The following is a 15504-nucleotide window of genomic DNA, read 5'->3' on the forward strand; positions in this document are numbered from 1 at the left end:
ACCGAAAAATTTTGCTTCCAAAGGCGCCTTTTGAAAAATTGAGGGGTAGACAGTTGAAAATGGATGTCTTAAAATAGTAACAAAACGTGAAGGGGTCAAATCTAAAGCTTTTGGCGCCATTGCAGACTAAATTTAAGGGGAGCGTGCGCGCCGAAAAACCGCAATTTTTGGTCAATTTTTTCCAAAAAGTCCCAAAAACGGCATTTTTGACCTAATTTGTTTTTTCAAAAGTTTTCCGGCGGCGTAAAAATTTTTGTCAAAATAGGGTCTCTATACTTTTCTGGGAAAGCTCGGAAAATCAATTTGGTCAACCTAAAAAAATGTCGGCCAAATTTTTGAAGTTTTTTGAAAATCAACCACCCCCTCGAGAGAATCCTTGGAAACGCTCTTGTTCAAATTTAAACAATACACCATGGATCGCCTCAGCTTTATGTTTCTAGATTGTCATTTTAAAATTTTTTCATAACTTTTTTCTTGATACGATTTTCATTTTGATTTTGAAACGATTTTGTTTTCTTTTTTTTCAGGCGTTTGCGACACACCTGAAAACGTAGTAGACAACGAGGTCACAGGCGCCCAGTTTCTTTTGGATCTGGGGCTGCATGACCACATCCCTTTCTTCGTCCTCAAGAACAAAGACGGACACTACTACTGCTTCCAAAGATACGTGAGTGGAAGACATTACTAGCAGCTAATCAGAAAACAGTTATCATAAGGATGAATTTGAGTCAGTGTTTTCTTACATACATATGTATTAAGCCCTGCCACAAAAATATCGGGATCATGTTAACTATTTCCCCCCTATTGCAATGGGGGGGGGGGGATAGTTAACAAGGTTTGGATGAAATTTATTGAAAAAACGGAATGCGAATTAAAATAACGTCAACCAATAGTGAGTTATGACCTATGTGGTTAACTCATAGAGTAATTTCGGATAGGGTACACCGTCTGCTCGTCACGCTATCTTATTTTCGGCCGGATAGATTCGTGCAACTTCTTAGTCTAATACCGATCCTAATCTTACTCTTATACTTTCTAGTCTCAGGGTGTTTAACTAGTCTCTGCTAGGCTCAATAGATCTAGGGTATACTGGTTTGTTGCGGCTGCTGAAGTTCTCTTGGAGAGACAACTAATATCTAAGTTAAATTCAAATCTATCTGGTGCTGAAAATACAAGTAATTTCAGCAAATACAAATAAGTGGGTTGTTAGTTAGATGGATCATGATTGGTTAATATTAAATACTTTACAGTGGTGAAATATCTAATTTATCCAATCATAAAATGTAATTTGGATCAGGTTCCACCCATCCGGGTTTTACAGAGTTTTTTAGAATTATCTTTCTGCAATTCAAAGGATGGATGATGAACGTTGGTATTGGGCGAACATCGTATTCTTGTCCGGTTCCTCTTGTTAGAGAAGTTCCAGGACGCTGGAGTTTGGGGCATTAATCGTTGTGTCTTCTTGTGACAACGACTGTGTTTCCCAACGAAATCAATCTGATTTCAAAATGGTTTGCTATGATGGGTTTTTCTGTATTATGTAGAGAACTTGTTTTGTGTTCAACCTCGTCTGGGAATGGCGTGGAGATTGTGCGTGGAGGGGATGCCTTGTAACTCGGATCTGTACGTATACTTGAACATCGAGGTGGTCATTGGTCTAGTTCAATGAAGTCCTTTTCTGCGAAGTCAAGTCGTACTCTAAATCCTTTGAGTTGTGATTGTGGACGGCATATCGGTTGTGGTTAGCCATTCTTGTTCGAGTGTAGTGGGGTCATTTTGTCTTTGGACGTTCGTCTTTGTTGTTGTGTGCTGATCTATATACTGCAAGGTATAATTTAGTTTTTTAATTATGATTTTAGTTAGTTGTTTTCACAAAAGCATTTTGTTTTAGTTCGGTTATTTTGAAGAGTTACTCACCCTTGAGTACCTCTTATTAAAAATAGAAGTGTGGTCACAAAGCGTGGATGTAGCACGGTGGGTTAGGCCGGCTATAGAGCATGCTCAGGACGTCCTCTCTGGTGGGTTAGGCCAGGAGTGGGAGTATGATTTCGTGCGGTTTCTGTGAGAGGTCCTGTTATGTGATAACGTTTTATGTTGGGTTTATGTTGGTCTTTCTTATGTTCCTTTGGTTGTGTCCTTTTTTCAAAAATCAAATTGTTTTTGTTATGGGTTTGTCTTTCGACTTTTTTGTGTTTTATTTTTTCTTTCTTAGACTTTATAATAGTCTTCAAAAGAATAAATTATCCAGTTTTAAACTGGGTTAATCCGGTTTGGGTACCGTTGGTTTTCTTTTCTTAGTCATGCTGTTATTTTATGGTTTGTGGTGTTTAGTAAGCTGCGTTGGTTAGTTTGTTTTAGTATATAATTCCTTTCCAACCGGGTTAAAGGAAAGTTTGAAACTTGTTATCGTGTGTTAGAGTTGTTGAGTGTGAAAACTTGAAACTGAAATTCATTATTTAAACAATTCTTCGTGGGCGAGCCGTGCGACTTTTGACAGAATTCTTGTGCGAGTGAATGAAAATATCAAAGGTTAGTACTGCATTTTTATTTTATTAATTTATTACATAGAATTTCAATTTTACTGCTAGTTTTGGGGGAAGTTATAAATTTTCATCATATTTAAATTTACTGCTTTATGGGGGAATAATTTATAAATTAATTTACTACATTTTGTATAAATTTTATCAGAATATTTTGTGAAAATATTAATGAAGTTTAGAATAAATTTAACAAGTTTTTATTTTTTATTTTTCTTTTCTGTTTTTTGCAGATGATCGTGGTATGAGGACTAAAGATCTAAAAGAAACATGAGTAAAGAATGGTTAGTATTAATTTAAATTTATTAGTAAAGAGTATTTGAAATTATACATACCTGTTAATCTTCTGGGAAAAAACCGTGGGGGAAGATGTCGTGTATCATGTCGGAATTTGTTAGTAACTTTGCTAGTATGCGAATGATGTTTTTAGTTTGAAGCAGTGGCCAAAGCAATTGAAGTGCTTTAATAGTTTTTAGTTCTTCGGTGCCAACTGCAAACTCATAAGGTGTGTTTTGAATGAGATTATATATTTTGTGATTGTATTTAGTATTATGAATAAATTCTAATATAGGGATTTCTATAGGTTGAATAAATTCATGTGGGATAAGGAAGGGTCTGGATTCTTCAGCATTAAAGGTCTTCGTGATGGGACAAAATATATACATCTGTGTTATTGGGTCATAATTGCGGAGGATGCCGTGGAGGTTAGTATATTTGATGCAATAGGTGAAATTTAGAAAAAATTGTGAGGTGTACTTCGAGTTAAGAAACTGAAAACGATGGTGTGGTTGTCTTGATGGAGTATGTAGATCAAAATGACTTTGTATGAAGCGATAGTATGTATATGTGTGAGTTTGTTTAGTGCGTAACATGATGTCATGTGAACAGTGCAAATCGCGTTCATGTGGTGCAAGGAAGTGAAAGGTTAGTGAAAATAATTGAAATTTTTCTTTAAAACTTTCGTAAGCTTGCATATCAGTTAGTGCTTCAGAAATGATGTGATCATATTTTCTATCAAAAATTTTGAGTGTGAATACATATGATGTTTTGATGAAGAATTTTTCTGTTAGTTGTGGGTTAGTGAAGCGGTCGTCATCTAAAAATTGGTCTTGATTAGTTCGGATGATATTATGGTCGTAATATTCTAGCGTAAATTCGTTAGCTCGGGGTGCAGTGAATGTTTTTAGTGATTTTTTATATCCTATATAAGTAAATTGTCTAGGTGTTAGTGTTGCGGTGAGTCTATATAGCATATCTTTATGCTGTTCTATATCGCTATGAGTATTAGATAGTGGGAGACAAAGGGGATTAGTAAAATGATAATATGTTGTCCAATGAAGTGTAGGCATTAAAACATGTTCATCTACAAAACTACGTGTGTCGTTAGTGTCATTAGGTGTGTTTAAAGTATATTGTGGAAATGAAGGTAAGGTGATTGCTAGAAAATCTTTCGTGTTGGTGTGGTGTGGATGATTAATATATTCACGGGCTGTTCCTGGTTTTGGTCGGGAATGGATGGTTTGGGAATTTTCTTTTAAAAGTGCGATAAGCTCGGTTAGTGCTATTTGATGATTCGGTGGATGTTGATGATTGTGCCAATGATGCAGTATAGGCTGAGGAGGGTGTAGGAGTAGGTGGGTTTGAGGATTCTATTGTGGATGAAATTTGATTGATTGTGCGGGTGTTAGGGTGTATTAGCTGTTGTTGTAGGGTGATAAAATTATCAAGTTCCTGGGAAATTTGGGGAGTATCGGGAGAATTAGATGATCGGTCGGAATGAAATGGAGAATAGGTTGGGGTTACTTGTGATGCATAAGAGGGAGTAGAAATGGGTGGGAGTGGATTATTTGTTGGGATTAGTTGAAAAGGGGGCTTTGAAAAAACTGAGGAGTTGGTTTGAAAATTATTGGATGGAGATGGTTCGGAGTCTGCAAATTCGTCAGGGGTTTCTATATTAGGGTTATTGAGTTGTGAAATGGGGTATAAAACTGAAATATCTGAATTAGTATCCGAATTCATGCTTGATGTTATATTACTAGTTGGAAAATCGGGTGGCGGGAAAGCAAAAAGTGGGATTATTGTGATTGGAGTGTTGAGGTTGGTTGGATGGGAATTTGAGCGGTGTAGGGATCCAAGTTGTCGGCTCATCGTGGGCTAAAAAAATTACTATTTTGAGACTGAAAAGCGGTGGTATGGGGTTGTTCTATAATTTGTTCATATGTATTTTCATCTTGTGAATGATGTGTCATTATGTGTTGTATGGGACTTTGCGATATGTTTGGTCTAAAATTTGGGTTATGTGTTATTGCTAGGTTTCGGAAATTTCGTGGGACTAAGGATAATGGATGGTTATGTGGTAGGGGTGGCAGCTGTGGTGCTGTAGGCGTTACTTCTATGTTATTATGTTCTTCGTTGTACGTGTTCTGTGTTGTTGCTATTTTTGTATTATATTCTTTGATTTGTGCGTCTAGAAGAATTTTGTTATTTGATGATGAAAAAATTCCAAAAAATCCTGCAAATAGTATGCGTGCTACACTTGCTTGTCTATTTACTTGTGTGTGTATAGCACATGTGTTGTAGATTCCTTTTAAAAGTGAAAAAAGAAATCCTATAAAGTTAAACATTGCGTATAGGATAGTTAATTTTTCTAAGATGTAATAGGGCCATCCTAGAAAATCGAGAATTTCATTTTTTAGTGTAACAAAGCTAAAAATATTTATGGGTGAAATATCTTGTGGTCTGTATTTTTCACCGTTTAGAAATATATAGTCTTTAATGTCTTTAAAATATCCGCTATAATCTTGTGTATAAATATCTGCAAATCCTGCTGTTTCGGCAAGTTTGCGTAAGTTTTGGTCAATTGATTGTCTTTGTATAGTGTCCATTTGTGTTAATAATTCCCGGAATTGTTGTGTTCTAATGTGATGTTGGATATCAGATTTTGAATATATTCCAATTGATTGTAAATCAATATTTGGGTTACGAGCAATAGCTCTGATGCTTTCGGGTGAAAATTTTTTTGAGTGATTGCATTAATGTGGGGTATGGGGTAAGAAGATAATATTTATCTTCATCAGGGTTCAATTTTACTACATTGTGGCTATTCTCTGATCCACATGGGACTGCGGTATCCCAAAAATGTGTTCGTCTTGAAAGTGTGTCAACAAAATGTACTTTATTTTTATAAAAGATAGGGATTCTTTTATAGCATCTTTTATCTTCAAAAACAAATAGTGGTGATACTTTTTTGGTACAAGTATAAAACCATAAGATGTTTCCTTCGTAGTCTAGAAAATTTGATCTATTTCCTGATAGTAAATATCCTGCGTAGGGTATTTTTAATACTGCTAGTGCAAGTGATTGTAGGATTTGTGTCCTTTCTAATTCGCATAGCTGGTGAAGTGTTTCTAATTCGGAGAGTGACATCTCTTGAAAAATTCGACTAATCGTATAGTCTAACTTCATATCTAAGTGGATATCATAGTGGATATTACCAAAATAAGAATTATTCATTAGTGATAGTTCTTGTAAACGTGTGCTTCTAGTGTCATGTGGCTTTAGATGTCCACCAGGTTGACCATTACTTTTTTGAAAGTTAACTGGTATATATGATGATGTTCCTTCGTGTAGAGGATGACTTGTAGCATAGGGGTCAATTTTTATTTTTCCAGTGGTCATGTCGAAACCTTTTTCGTATTCAATTAATATTTCAGAATATTGTGTTTTGTGAAGTGGGTTTCTGTATTTGCATGCGAGTTCTGTTTCTTGATATATTTGAAAACGTGTTAATTTATTTTCTATATTATGGATATTTCGAAAATCAGTACTTTGTTTTCGTGATGGATTGACTTGTTCATATGGAATTGATTGTATAAAATATTTTTCGTGAAGTTTTATCATTCGAGCGTGTATTTTTGCTTCTTGAAATGTTGTACATGTATCTTCGGGAAACCAAACAATTGTTGCTTGTGTCCGAGTTGTAGGATCACAATAACCTTGATCAATTCTACAAGGTAGTCTAATTCCTTGATAGATCATTGTGTTGTCAGATAAATCTCGTGTGAGTTGTATTTTTTCGAGTTGTATTTTACAATCGAAAAACATTATTTCTTGTTCTCCTTTATTTTTTGTGTCTGCTTTGCAGTTTGATGGATTATTTATACCAATGTGTGGTATCCAGTGCTTATCGTTTATGTCATAAGTTAATCTTCCTTGTGCGCCGTTGTATGGGTTTTTTTCATCTAATTTATTATGTCCTTTATATCTTTCAAGTTCTGGTTGATGTACAGAATCGGCAAAGACTTGAAAATATACTAGTTTTCTGTCGGTGTTTTTATTTCTTGTGATGTTTAGTCTGAGTAGCTCGTTTTTACAATCATCAGGATTTAGATGTAGAAGTCGTTCTATATTACTTTGGTAGAATGATTCATGGTCAAGTCGGTTTTTATTTCCGTTTGAAACTTGTGAACAATGTGTTTTCTTTTCGGAGAATGTTGCTGTAAATTTATATCCTATGACTGTTGTTGCTCGGGCTTTTGAATATAGTGTCGCTATTACATTTGTAGTTTCTATAGCTTGTGGTTCCGTTTCGCATTGTGATACTTGATTTATTGCATATTTGTGTAGTGTTTTTTGTTCATTTTCTTCACAATCGTAATGTGTTACTAATGAGTCTTGGGGTCCTGTGCGGGGAGAAGGATTTATGTTCTGATCGGAGATGATTAGAAAAAGGAGTTGGAGGAAAATCAATATTTTTAAAATATACATGTATATGATAATCCTGAGTACGGGTTATAAAATGTTATGTAACCAATTGTCTTTTTGGTATATCTATCGTATTTATATATTACTTCAGTTGTTATAAATGGTGGTGGTAGTGATTGAGCTGTTATATTTGGTGGGTTTAATGGGTAAGGATGCTGAGCAATGTTGTTTAGTTTAACCGTGATTTCAAATTTTAATTTTAGACTATTTTGTTGGAGTATTTGGATGTTATGGTCACGAATGTCTTCGTGGATATCTTGTCTATACTGTAATCTATGAAGTGCCCAGTTGTGGAGTCGGTTACTTTATGGTTGCTGTCCAAATAATGGTGGGGGTGCTGTGAATGTGTTCCAGTCTAATCTTGAAGGGATATTCGTTGATGATTGTTCTCGATATCTAGCGTCGAGGTTATTTGGGAAATATAAAGGAAAAGGCGTCGGTGAAATCTGGCTTATTGATGGTGTTGATGGTAGTGATAATGTTTCTGGTAGTGATGATGACGTTGTTGTATCCGTAGAAATATCTATTGGATCATTTATTAAATTTGGTTCACCTTGTGTGAATGATTGTGTTGTCCAATATGGTAGTCGTAAGGTTTGGTTTTGGGGGTTGAATGGATTTTCACGTATTTGTTCAGATGTTGGTGTTGAACCTAAGTAATCTGAGGGTAGACTTGAGGTGCTACGTTGTGAAAGAAGTGTAGGGGTTTCTGGTAATATGCTAATTGGGTTTTCCGGAGTAGTTGGTGATGGGGATTGGGGTATATCAAAATGAACTCGAGGGGTTTGAAAATTCCTATTTCGTCGTGGATGTATAATTTGTCTATTTATTTCAACTGTATTTTGGTTTTGACTAAAATTTCTTATTCTACTTAATTCTTGTGGTAGTGTTGGGTACAAGTTATATGTTGGTTCACTTAGAGGTGCCTCTCGCTGAACTGGTTCTCATGGTTCAGATAGGCGAGCGTGTCGTTCTTCAAAAGTGTATGGGTTATCTTGGAAAGAAATTCGTGTAGAAGTTTGGGGGTTTTGGGTAGTTGTAGGTATTGTCGGGTTTTCTTGAGATGATGTCGGTGAAGACTGACTGTGTGATTGTTGGTTAGCAATTTTTGAAGGTTTTTTGATTGATTTTTTTTAGTGAAAAAATTTATGTTTATTGTAGTATTCTTCAAAAAAAAGAATTAGAAGGATTGTTGCTAAGGCGAATGTTATAATTGCCTTTTTTATACATTTGCAAATTGTCAATATTAGGGATGATAAAAATGTTATAAAAATTACAAATACTAAAAAAAATATCTGTTCTACTAAAAATGGTTCGAATCATTTAAATAATTTTTGGGTTTTCGTACCTGTGAATATGATCAATGGCTTGGGAAAGTTGGAGATATATTTCAAATAGGGAGTAGAAAATTAAAAATATATTGCAAAAATGACTAAAATTATTATGAAAGCTTCAAAAGTATCAAAGAGAAATATGAATAAAAGTTTAAATATTGTTAAAAAGTTTATGAAAATGTTGAAAATTATGTTGACTGATTGAGAGAAAAGCATTTAAGAAATGGCTTCTTGGTCGAATATTTTTTGTTATTTGGGGCGATTTTCAAGTGTGGTCGAATTATTTATTGATTTTTTGACAAGTGGGTTGAGTTTTGTGAAAAATTGTTAGGGGCGAATTTTATGTTGTTCGGGAGGTCTTCTTTGCTTTATTTTTATTTGTCAGGTGATCTGGGGTATTTTTGAGAATTTTGTACTTTAGGCTAAATTAATATGGTCGTACTTTTACTCTAGGCTAATTTATCATTTTTGTTTGGGGGGTTTTTGAGGTCTGAATTGGAAAAATATTGTTGATCTTTGCGTTATCAGATAAGGGAGGGTTATGATATTATGGTGGTATTTATTTTAGTTGTCAAGTTTTAGCAGGTTGCTTATTTTTGACCTGGAGGTTGTAAAGTTATAGTTATAGATATGCCTGGAATTTAATATCTTTCGTCTAATTGGTTTGTGTTAGAGTTATAGAAGGTGACGGATTGAATGAATCCTATTGGCTAATTTTGAACTAGAATCGCTGTGTGTTTTCAGCATGTTATTTTGAAAAATGAAAGTTTAAAATGTTTCAGGGGTGCAAATAGTATTTATTTTAAAATTAAAGCTGTTTTTGAAATTCAACTTTCTTTAATATTTTAGATTGTGGGATGAATGTTCTGTAGTTTTTACGTGGTTGATTTCTAAGTCGTGATGACTCTCTATATTCCGATTTTTCGACTTGTTCTTGGGGTATAATTTTTTCTATCATTTTCCTATTTTTCCTTTCTTTTTGAGGTGTTTTTTGATCTAGCTTTTTTGTATTGTTTTTGGTTGTAGTTGGTTTTTTATTTTGTTTTTCAAGTTGAATGTCGTTTTGTTCATTTATTTCATTTTCTATATGTGGGTGATTTTGAATAACTTTTAAACCTGTGAAAGAATATAATTGAGTTAGTTCGCGTAGTGCGTATTCTTTTGGGTAGTAAGGCAATAGATTGTTTCTATGTTGAACAATTTCTTTTTTGTCTGAATCGGTGATTTTATATGTTACGTCTGTGGGTTTGGCGATTATTTGGTATGGTCCTTTACGAAGGGGTTGTAATTTTTTAGAAATTTTTTTTGGGTATTAAAATTTGGTATTAAGACAAATGTTCCAATTTTTAAATCTGAGGCTGGTGTAAAGCGTGAATTTATTTGTTCATTAATGTTCTGCCTTTGTAACAATTTTTTTGTTACTTTTTGATAAATTTCATTGTGTTTTTTATCTCTATTTAAAATCCATTCGGTGTGTGTACCGGAGGCTAATTTAAGGATTTGTGGGTGATAAAAATGATCTTCATCATGTGTGTGTAAAGGTAGGTTATAACAAATTGAGTCTTTATTTGGTTGACAATGACCTTGTGTATTTTTATGAGAGTTCGCTGTAAACATAATTGGTTTACGTGGCTTTTGATTAAAAACCATTTCGTATGGTGACATTCCTAGAGTTGTCGTTTTTTGTGAATTATATGCTAAGGGAAATAATTTTACATCTGCTGACCATTCTGTGTATCTTGTATCATTTCCATTTATGATACATCAAAGATATTCTTGTAGTGAACGGTTCATACCTTCGACTAAACCGCTAGTCCAAGGTGCATGAGATGTACGCGGTTTGTGCTTAATGTTGTATAAATGACATAATGTGATGATTTCATTATTTATGAATTCTATACCGTTGTCTGTGACTAAAATTTCGGGTAATCCGAATTTGGCTATCCAGTGTTCGTAAAGTGTTGTGTAAGCACAGTAAGCGTTACAATGTGGTACTGGGTTGAGTGCTACATAGTGGGTAAATGCGTCAACAATTACCATAATGTAGGAGTTTCCTTCAGAGGATGGTGAAATTGGTCATTTTGTATCAAATGATATACGGTGGTTAAAATATAAACTTTGTCCTTTAAAATCTTGTTTTTGTGCTATTTGTTTTTGATTTGGATAAGGTTTATTTAGCTGACATACTATACAATCCTTGCATAGTATTTTTATCCAAATTGGTGCATTTGGGAAGTAAAAATTTTGTGTAAAATTTGAATATGTTTTCTCTGATCCAGAGTGTCCTTAAATGTTTTGTGTATGTGAAATGTTAAAAGCTATTAGAATCATACTTAAAGGGAGACAGGGAACTGTAGAATCGTTTAAACGATATTCTAGAAGGTCTGTGTTTTCGTTAACTGTTGTATTATTAAATTTTCGAAAATATCGGAGTAGTGTTTTATTTCCTAAAATTGTGGTATCTGCCTTTACGGGCTTAGTTTTGTATTTGTGCCATGATTTTAGTTGTCTAATTACTGGGTCAAGATTTTGATATTGTTTCAAGCTGTTAATTGTAATTTTATCTGTTGGAGGGAGAAAAATGTTTTCAATTTCTAATTTAGATAAGGGAATTTTGTCAAGTGGGTCATGGAGGTTAAAAACTTGATTTATTGTGTATTTTGAATCATTTGTTTGTGGTCCTGATAAATTTATTTTATCGGTTAAGTTTTCTTTTTCAATTAACGGAAAAAGGTCTTTTTTATGCGAGTGGTGTTTTATTCGTTTTTGTTGAGTGTTATTTTGTATCCATTGTGAGTATGGAATTGGTTTGAAAGTTGATGTTCCAAGTAGATCAACTTCGTAGTGGTTATTTTGGCAATCTAAGTAAAGTGGGATGTGTTGGAGATTATTTATTTGTGATTGTTCAATGCCAGTTTTTACTGCATATTTGCATTCTAGTCGGGGTGATGTTTCGTCTTTTGCAAGGTAAAATTTTATATTTTTAGGTATTTCAACTGTAGTTTTTCGTGTAAGTAATTCAGGTGGTGTATTTCGACTTAATGTATCTGGTAATGCAAGATTCTTTCCTGCTGTCCAAACTATATGTAAGTTTGGAAATTTCATTAGTATTAATTGAAACCTATAAACTCGATGATTTGGATTTGACTTTTGTGTAAAGAGAAAAATGATTGGTTTATGATCTGAGAATAGAACTGTTGGATGTTTTGATCCAAGTATTAGAAATTCATATTCTGTAAGTGTATAAAATTTATCTGTACATTCTCTCATTAGAGTTGAGATTCTTAGCTCTGCTTGAGTGAATAATGGGGAATTTGCTGATATAAGGTTCATTTTATTTGTACCACTGTGTGATTGTAGTAATGCTGCGCCGATGCCAAAATTTGAAGCATCGCACATTGCGTAGAATGGTTGATTTGGATCTGGGATTGTGTTTGAAATTTGTTCAGTTAAAAGTTTTTTAATTTCTTCAAATCGTGTTTGATGTTCAGTGGTCCATTCAAAATTATTTTGTTGTCTGAGGATATTATAGAATGGTCTTAGATATAATTGCATTTTGTAAACGTACTTGCTTAAGAAATTTAACATTCCAAGGAATTCTTGGATTTTCTTTTTGTTTGTTAGTGGTTCAAGTTTTTGAATAGCATCAATGCGTGATTTTAATGGAGTGATTGTGTTTCTTTCTATGTTATGTCCTAAAAATTTAACTCGTGTTAAAAAGAAGTGTGATTTATCGGGGGCGGCCTTCAGATTTTCGTTCTGAATTATTTTATGATAGTGTTCTAAAACTGTAAACATTTCTTCTTTCGTCTGTGATTGCATAAAAACATCGTCTAAATAGGTGATTGCTTTTTTCTTAAGTATTAGTGGTCTAAAAATTTTGCTCATAAAAGCTGAAAATGCTGCTGGTCCTATGGATATTCCATAGAAGAGACGATTGAATTCATATTGTTGATTTCCAATAACAAATTGTGTTAAACGTCGTGATTGTTCATCTAGTGGCATTTGATTGTATGCACTATTCATGTCTGCGGTTGTAAAGTATTTTCCGTTTATTTTTGTTAAGATAACTTGTATTGGTTCAATAGGCCAATTGCATTTTGATTCGTCTATTAATGAATTGAGATATCTAGCGTCTAAAACTATTTTTAATGATTCTCCTTTGGCTAGGATGATAACAGGGTTAATAAATGTGTTACCTTTTGGTTGTTCTTCTTTGTTTACTGGTGAGATAATTTTGTATTGTTCTAAAATATCCAGTTTTCTATTTACCTTATCGTGTAATTGAATTGGTACTTTACTTGCTCTTTTTTTTGAAAACTGCGTCAGGTTTTAACGGGAGATGGAGTGATGAACTGATTTTCCCAACATCAAATTTTGATGTTGCATAGACTGTTGAATATTTTAACAGTTGTTTTGCTAGTTCGTCAAATTCGATTTGTGTAATTTGCGAGTGTTCAAAGTTAAACATCGTCAAAAATTGTTGTTGTTCTTTTGTGTAGTTTGTTATATTGAATGCTGGTTTAAAATATGGTGTTTTTGTGAAATATTCTGTGTTCCTCTTTTCATTGCTTATTATAATATTTATGGATAGTTCTGCGTTATGAATTGTGGATTGACAAATATCTAATAATTGGAGTATATTATTTACGCGGTATGCTTTTTCATATACGGGTGATATTGTAGCGTTTGTTTGGCAATATCCTAAAAGTCCTAAGGGTAATGTTACTTGGTACGGTGTGTTGTTATACAGATGTAGCGAAATGATGTCTGAATTCGTATTTTTCAAATAATTTATAGATGAAATCGTGATTTTGAAAAACTTATGAATAGGTTTAAACTCAAAGTCTGACATGAAGAGTTGTTGTTTATTTTGACTTTTGTCATATTGGTGAACTTGTTTTATTGAAAAAATATATATGTTTCCTGATAGCGGTTTCAGGTGTTTCCGTTGTTGTTTATAAGTTGGATAAAATTTTGAAAAGAATGGTGGTTGTTTATTTAATCTTTGAAAAAATGTTAGAGCTGTATTTTTTGTTTTTGTGTACTTATCTTTGATTAGTAGTTTACTATTCAAGATGTTGATTAATGGTATTTATTTAGATATAAATGGTATACCAATAATATTGTGTTTAATATAGCTCCTGAATCAATTAAAAAATCAATTTCAAGATCTGGTGGTTGAAATTCTTTGTTTCTTGGACTTTCTAAGAGAAATGATATTGTCCAAATTTTTTCTCTGGGTTTTTCTTTTTGTATATTTTGATAGATATGAGTGTGTTTAAACATTTTGTTTTGTCATTTTCGTTGGGTTTACTTGCCGTGTTAATTTCGTTTATTTGTTGTGCAGTTTGTGTAGTATTGATGGGTTCAATGTAATAATTGTGAAGGAGTTCCAATTGATTTTCATATATATGTGATGTAAAAGGTTGTTCATATATAATAGGTTCGTAGTCGTTTTTGAATTCTATCATATTTATGGAGATGGTGTTTTCTGTATCACTTTCTGTGTCTGATGATTCACAGTTTATTTGATTTAGTTGTAGTTCATTATTTCCTGTGTCATCAATACCTGGGGGGTCTGATGTTGTTTCTTCATTTGACTGTACTTGAATAATATGGCTTTGATGTTTTGGTGTACTACTTCTGTATCGATGTTTAGAACTATTATAATGGTTATTATTCCTATGTGGTGATTGGGAATAATTTCTATATATTGATTATTATAACTTGAATTTCGATTTTGTGAATTATTCCGTGATCTGTTTTGATAATTATTATTTGATCTGTGATAGTTTGATCTGTTATATGAATTATTTCTTGATCGATTGTTCGAGTAATTCTGATATCGATTGTTTGAATAATTTCTATTTCGATTATGCGAATAGTTTCTTTTTCTGTTATATGATAAATTTCGTGATTGATTATTGGAATAATGTTTATTTCTTGGGTTTGATTGTGAATTGGATCTAGAAACAAATTGTGTTGCATTTGAATTTGATCTCGAATAGTTATTTTGACTATTTGATCGATTATAATGATTTTGTGAAGAATTCTGTGTATTTCTTCGTTCTGGTGATCTTCCTCTATAACTTGAGTTATATGGTGATTGATTTCTCGTGTAACTGGTGTTGTTCGGATGTGGATTTCCTGAACTGTTGTTACTGTATACATTTTTGTTTGGTAGATTTTGATCTTTCTTCATGTATTGATAGAATGATTTATTTGGTTCTTTCTTTTTTTGAGGTTTGTTTTGGTTATCCTGTTGCTTTTGTCTGCATTCGGATATACTATGTCCGTATCGTCGGCAATAATTACGCCATTTTTTGAAAGATAGTTTGCCTTTAAATTTTGGGTGTTTTTCGTAAATATTTAGTATTTCAGTGATTTTTCAACTAAGTCTGTATCTGATTCCTGTATGTTATTGATATTTGTAGTGTTTGTTTCAATTCGATTAACATATTGTAGTTTTAGATTTTCTGTTTCTTCAAGTTTCATTGTGATTTCCGCTTGCTCTAGTTTATCTACTAATTTTCGAAAATCTAAATCTGGCTCTCGAATTGAAGAAAGATGAGATGCTCTCTTTTTTATTGCTATTTTCCTTAATTGAGGTGTTAAGGTCATCATTAAAATTTCTGTCATTTTTGTGTTTTTATAGTCATGTGTATTTAGTGAAAATGCTTTTCGAACTAGTGTTTCGATACGTACTGCTAATTTTTTGATGGTTTCATTTGGTAATCTGCAAATTTCATTACATAAAACTCTTTGGTGTTGTTTATTTCTTTCGGAGTCAAACATTTTTGAAAATTCTTGTGTAAATCTTTTCCAGTCTGATTTTATTTCTATAGGTAATACTGAAAACCTTTTTT

The 15504-nt window shown here is 33.1% G+C and overlaps 1 protein-coding gene across 1 annotated transcript in view; it reads left to right on the plus strand.

Annotated features, from left to right (window-relative positions):
- LOC134840091 (uncharacterized) overlaps nucleotides 1–15504 on the plus strand; it is an 82285-nt gene that overhangs the window by 10908 nt on the left and 55873 nt on the right. Inside the window, exon 2 of the mRNA XM_063855783.1 lies at nucleotides 528–667. Within this exon, the coding sequence (XP_063711853.1) occupies nucleotides 528–667 (140 nt within the window). The remainder of the gene's footprint in view (nucleotides 1–527; nucleotides 668–15504) is intronic.

Source organism: Symsagittifera roscoffensis, chromosome 2 (genome assembly GCF_963678635.1).
Source record: "Symsagittifera roscoffensis chromosome 2, txSymRosc1.1, whole genome shotgun sequence".
Lineage (NCBI taxonomy): Eukaryota > Metazoa > Xenacoelomorpha > Acoela > Convolutidae > Symsagittifera > Symsagittifera roscoffensis.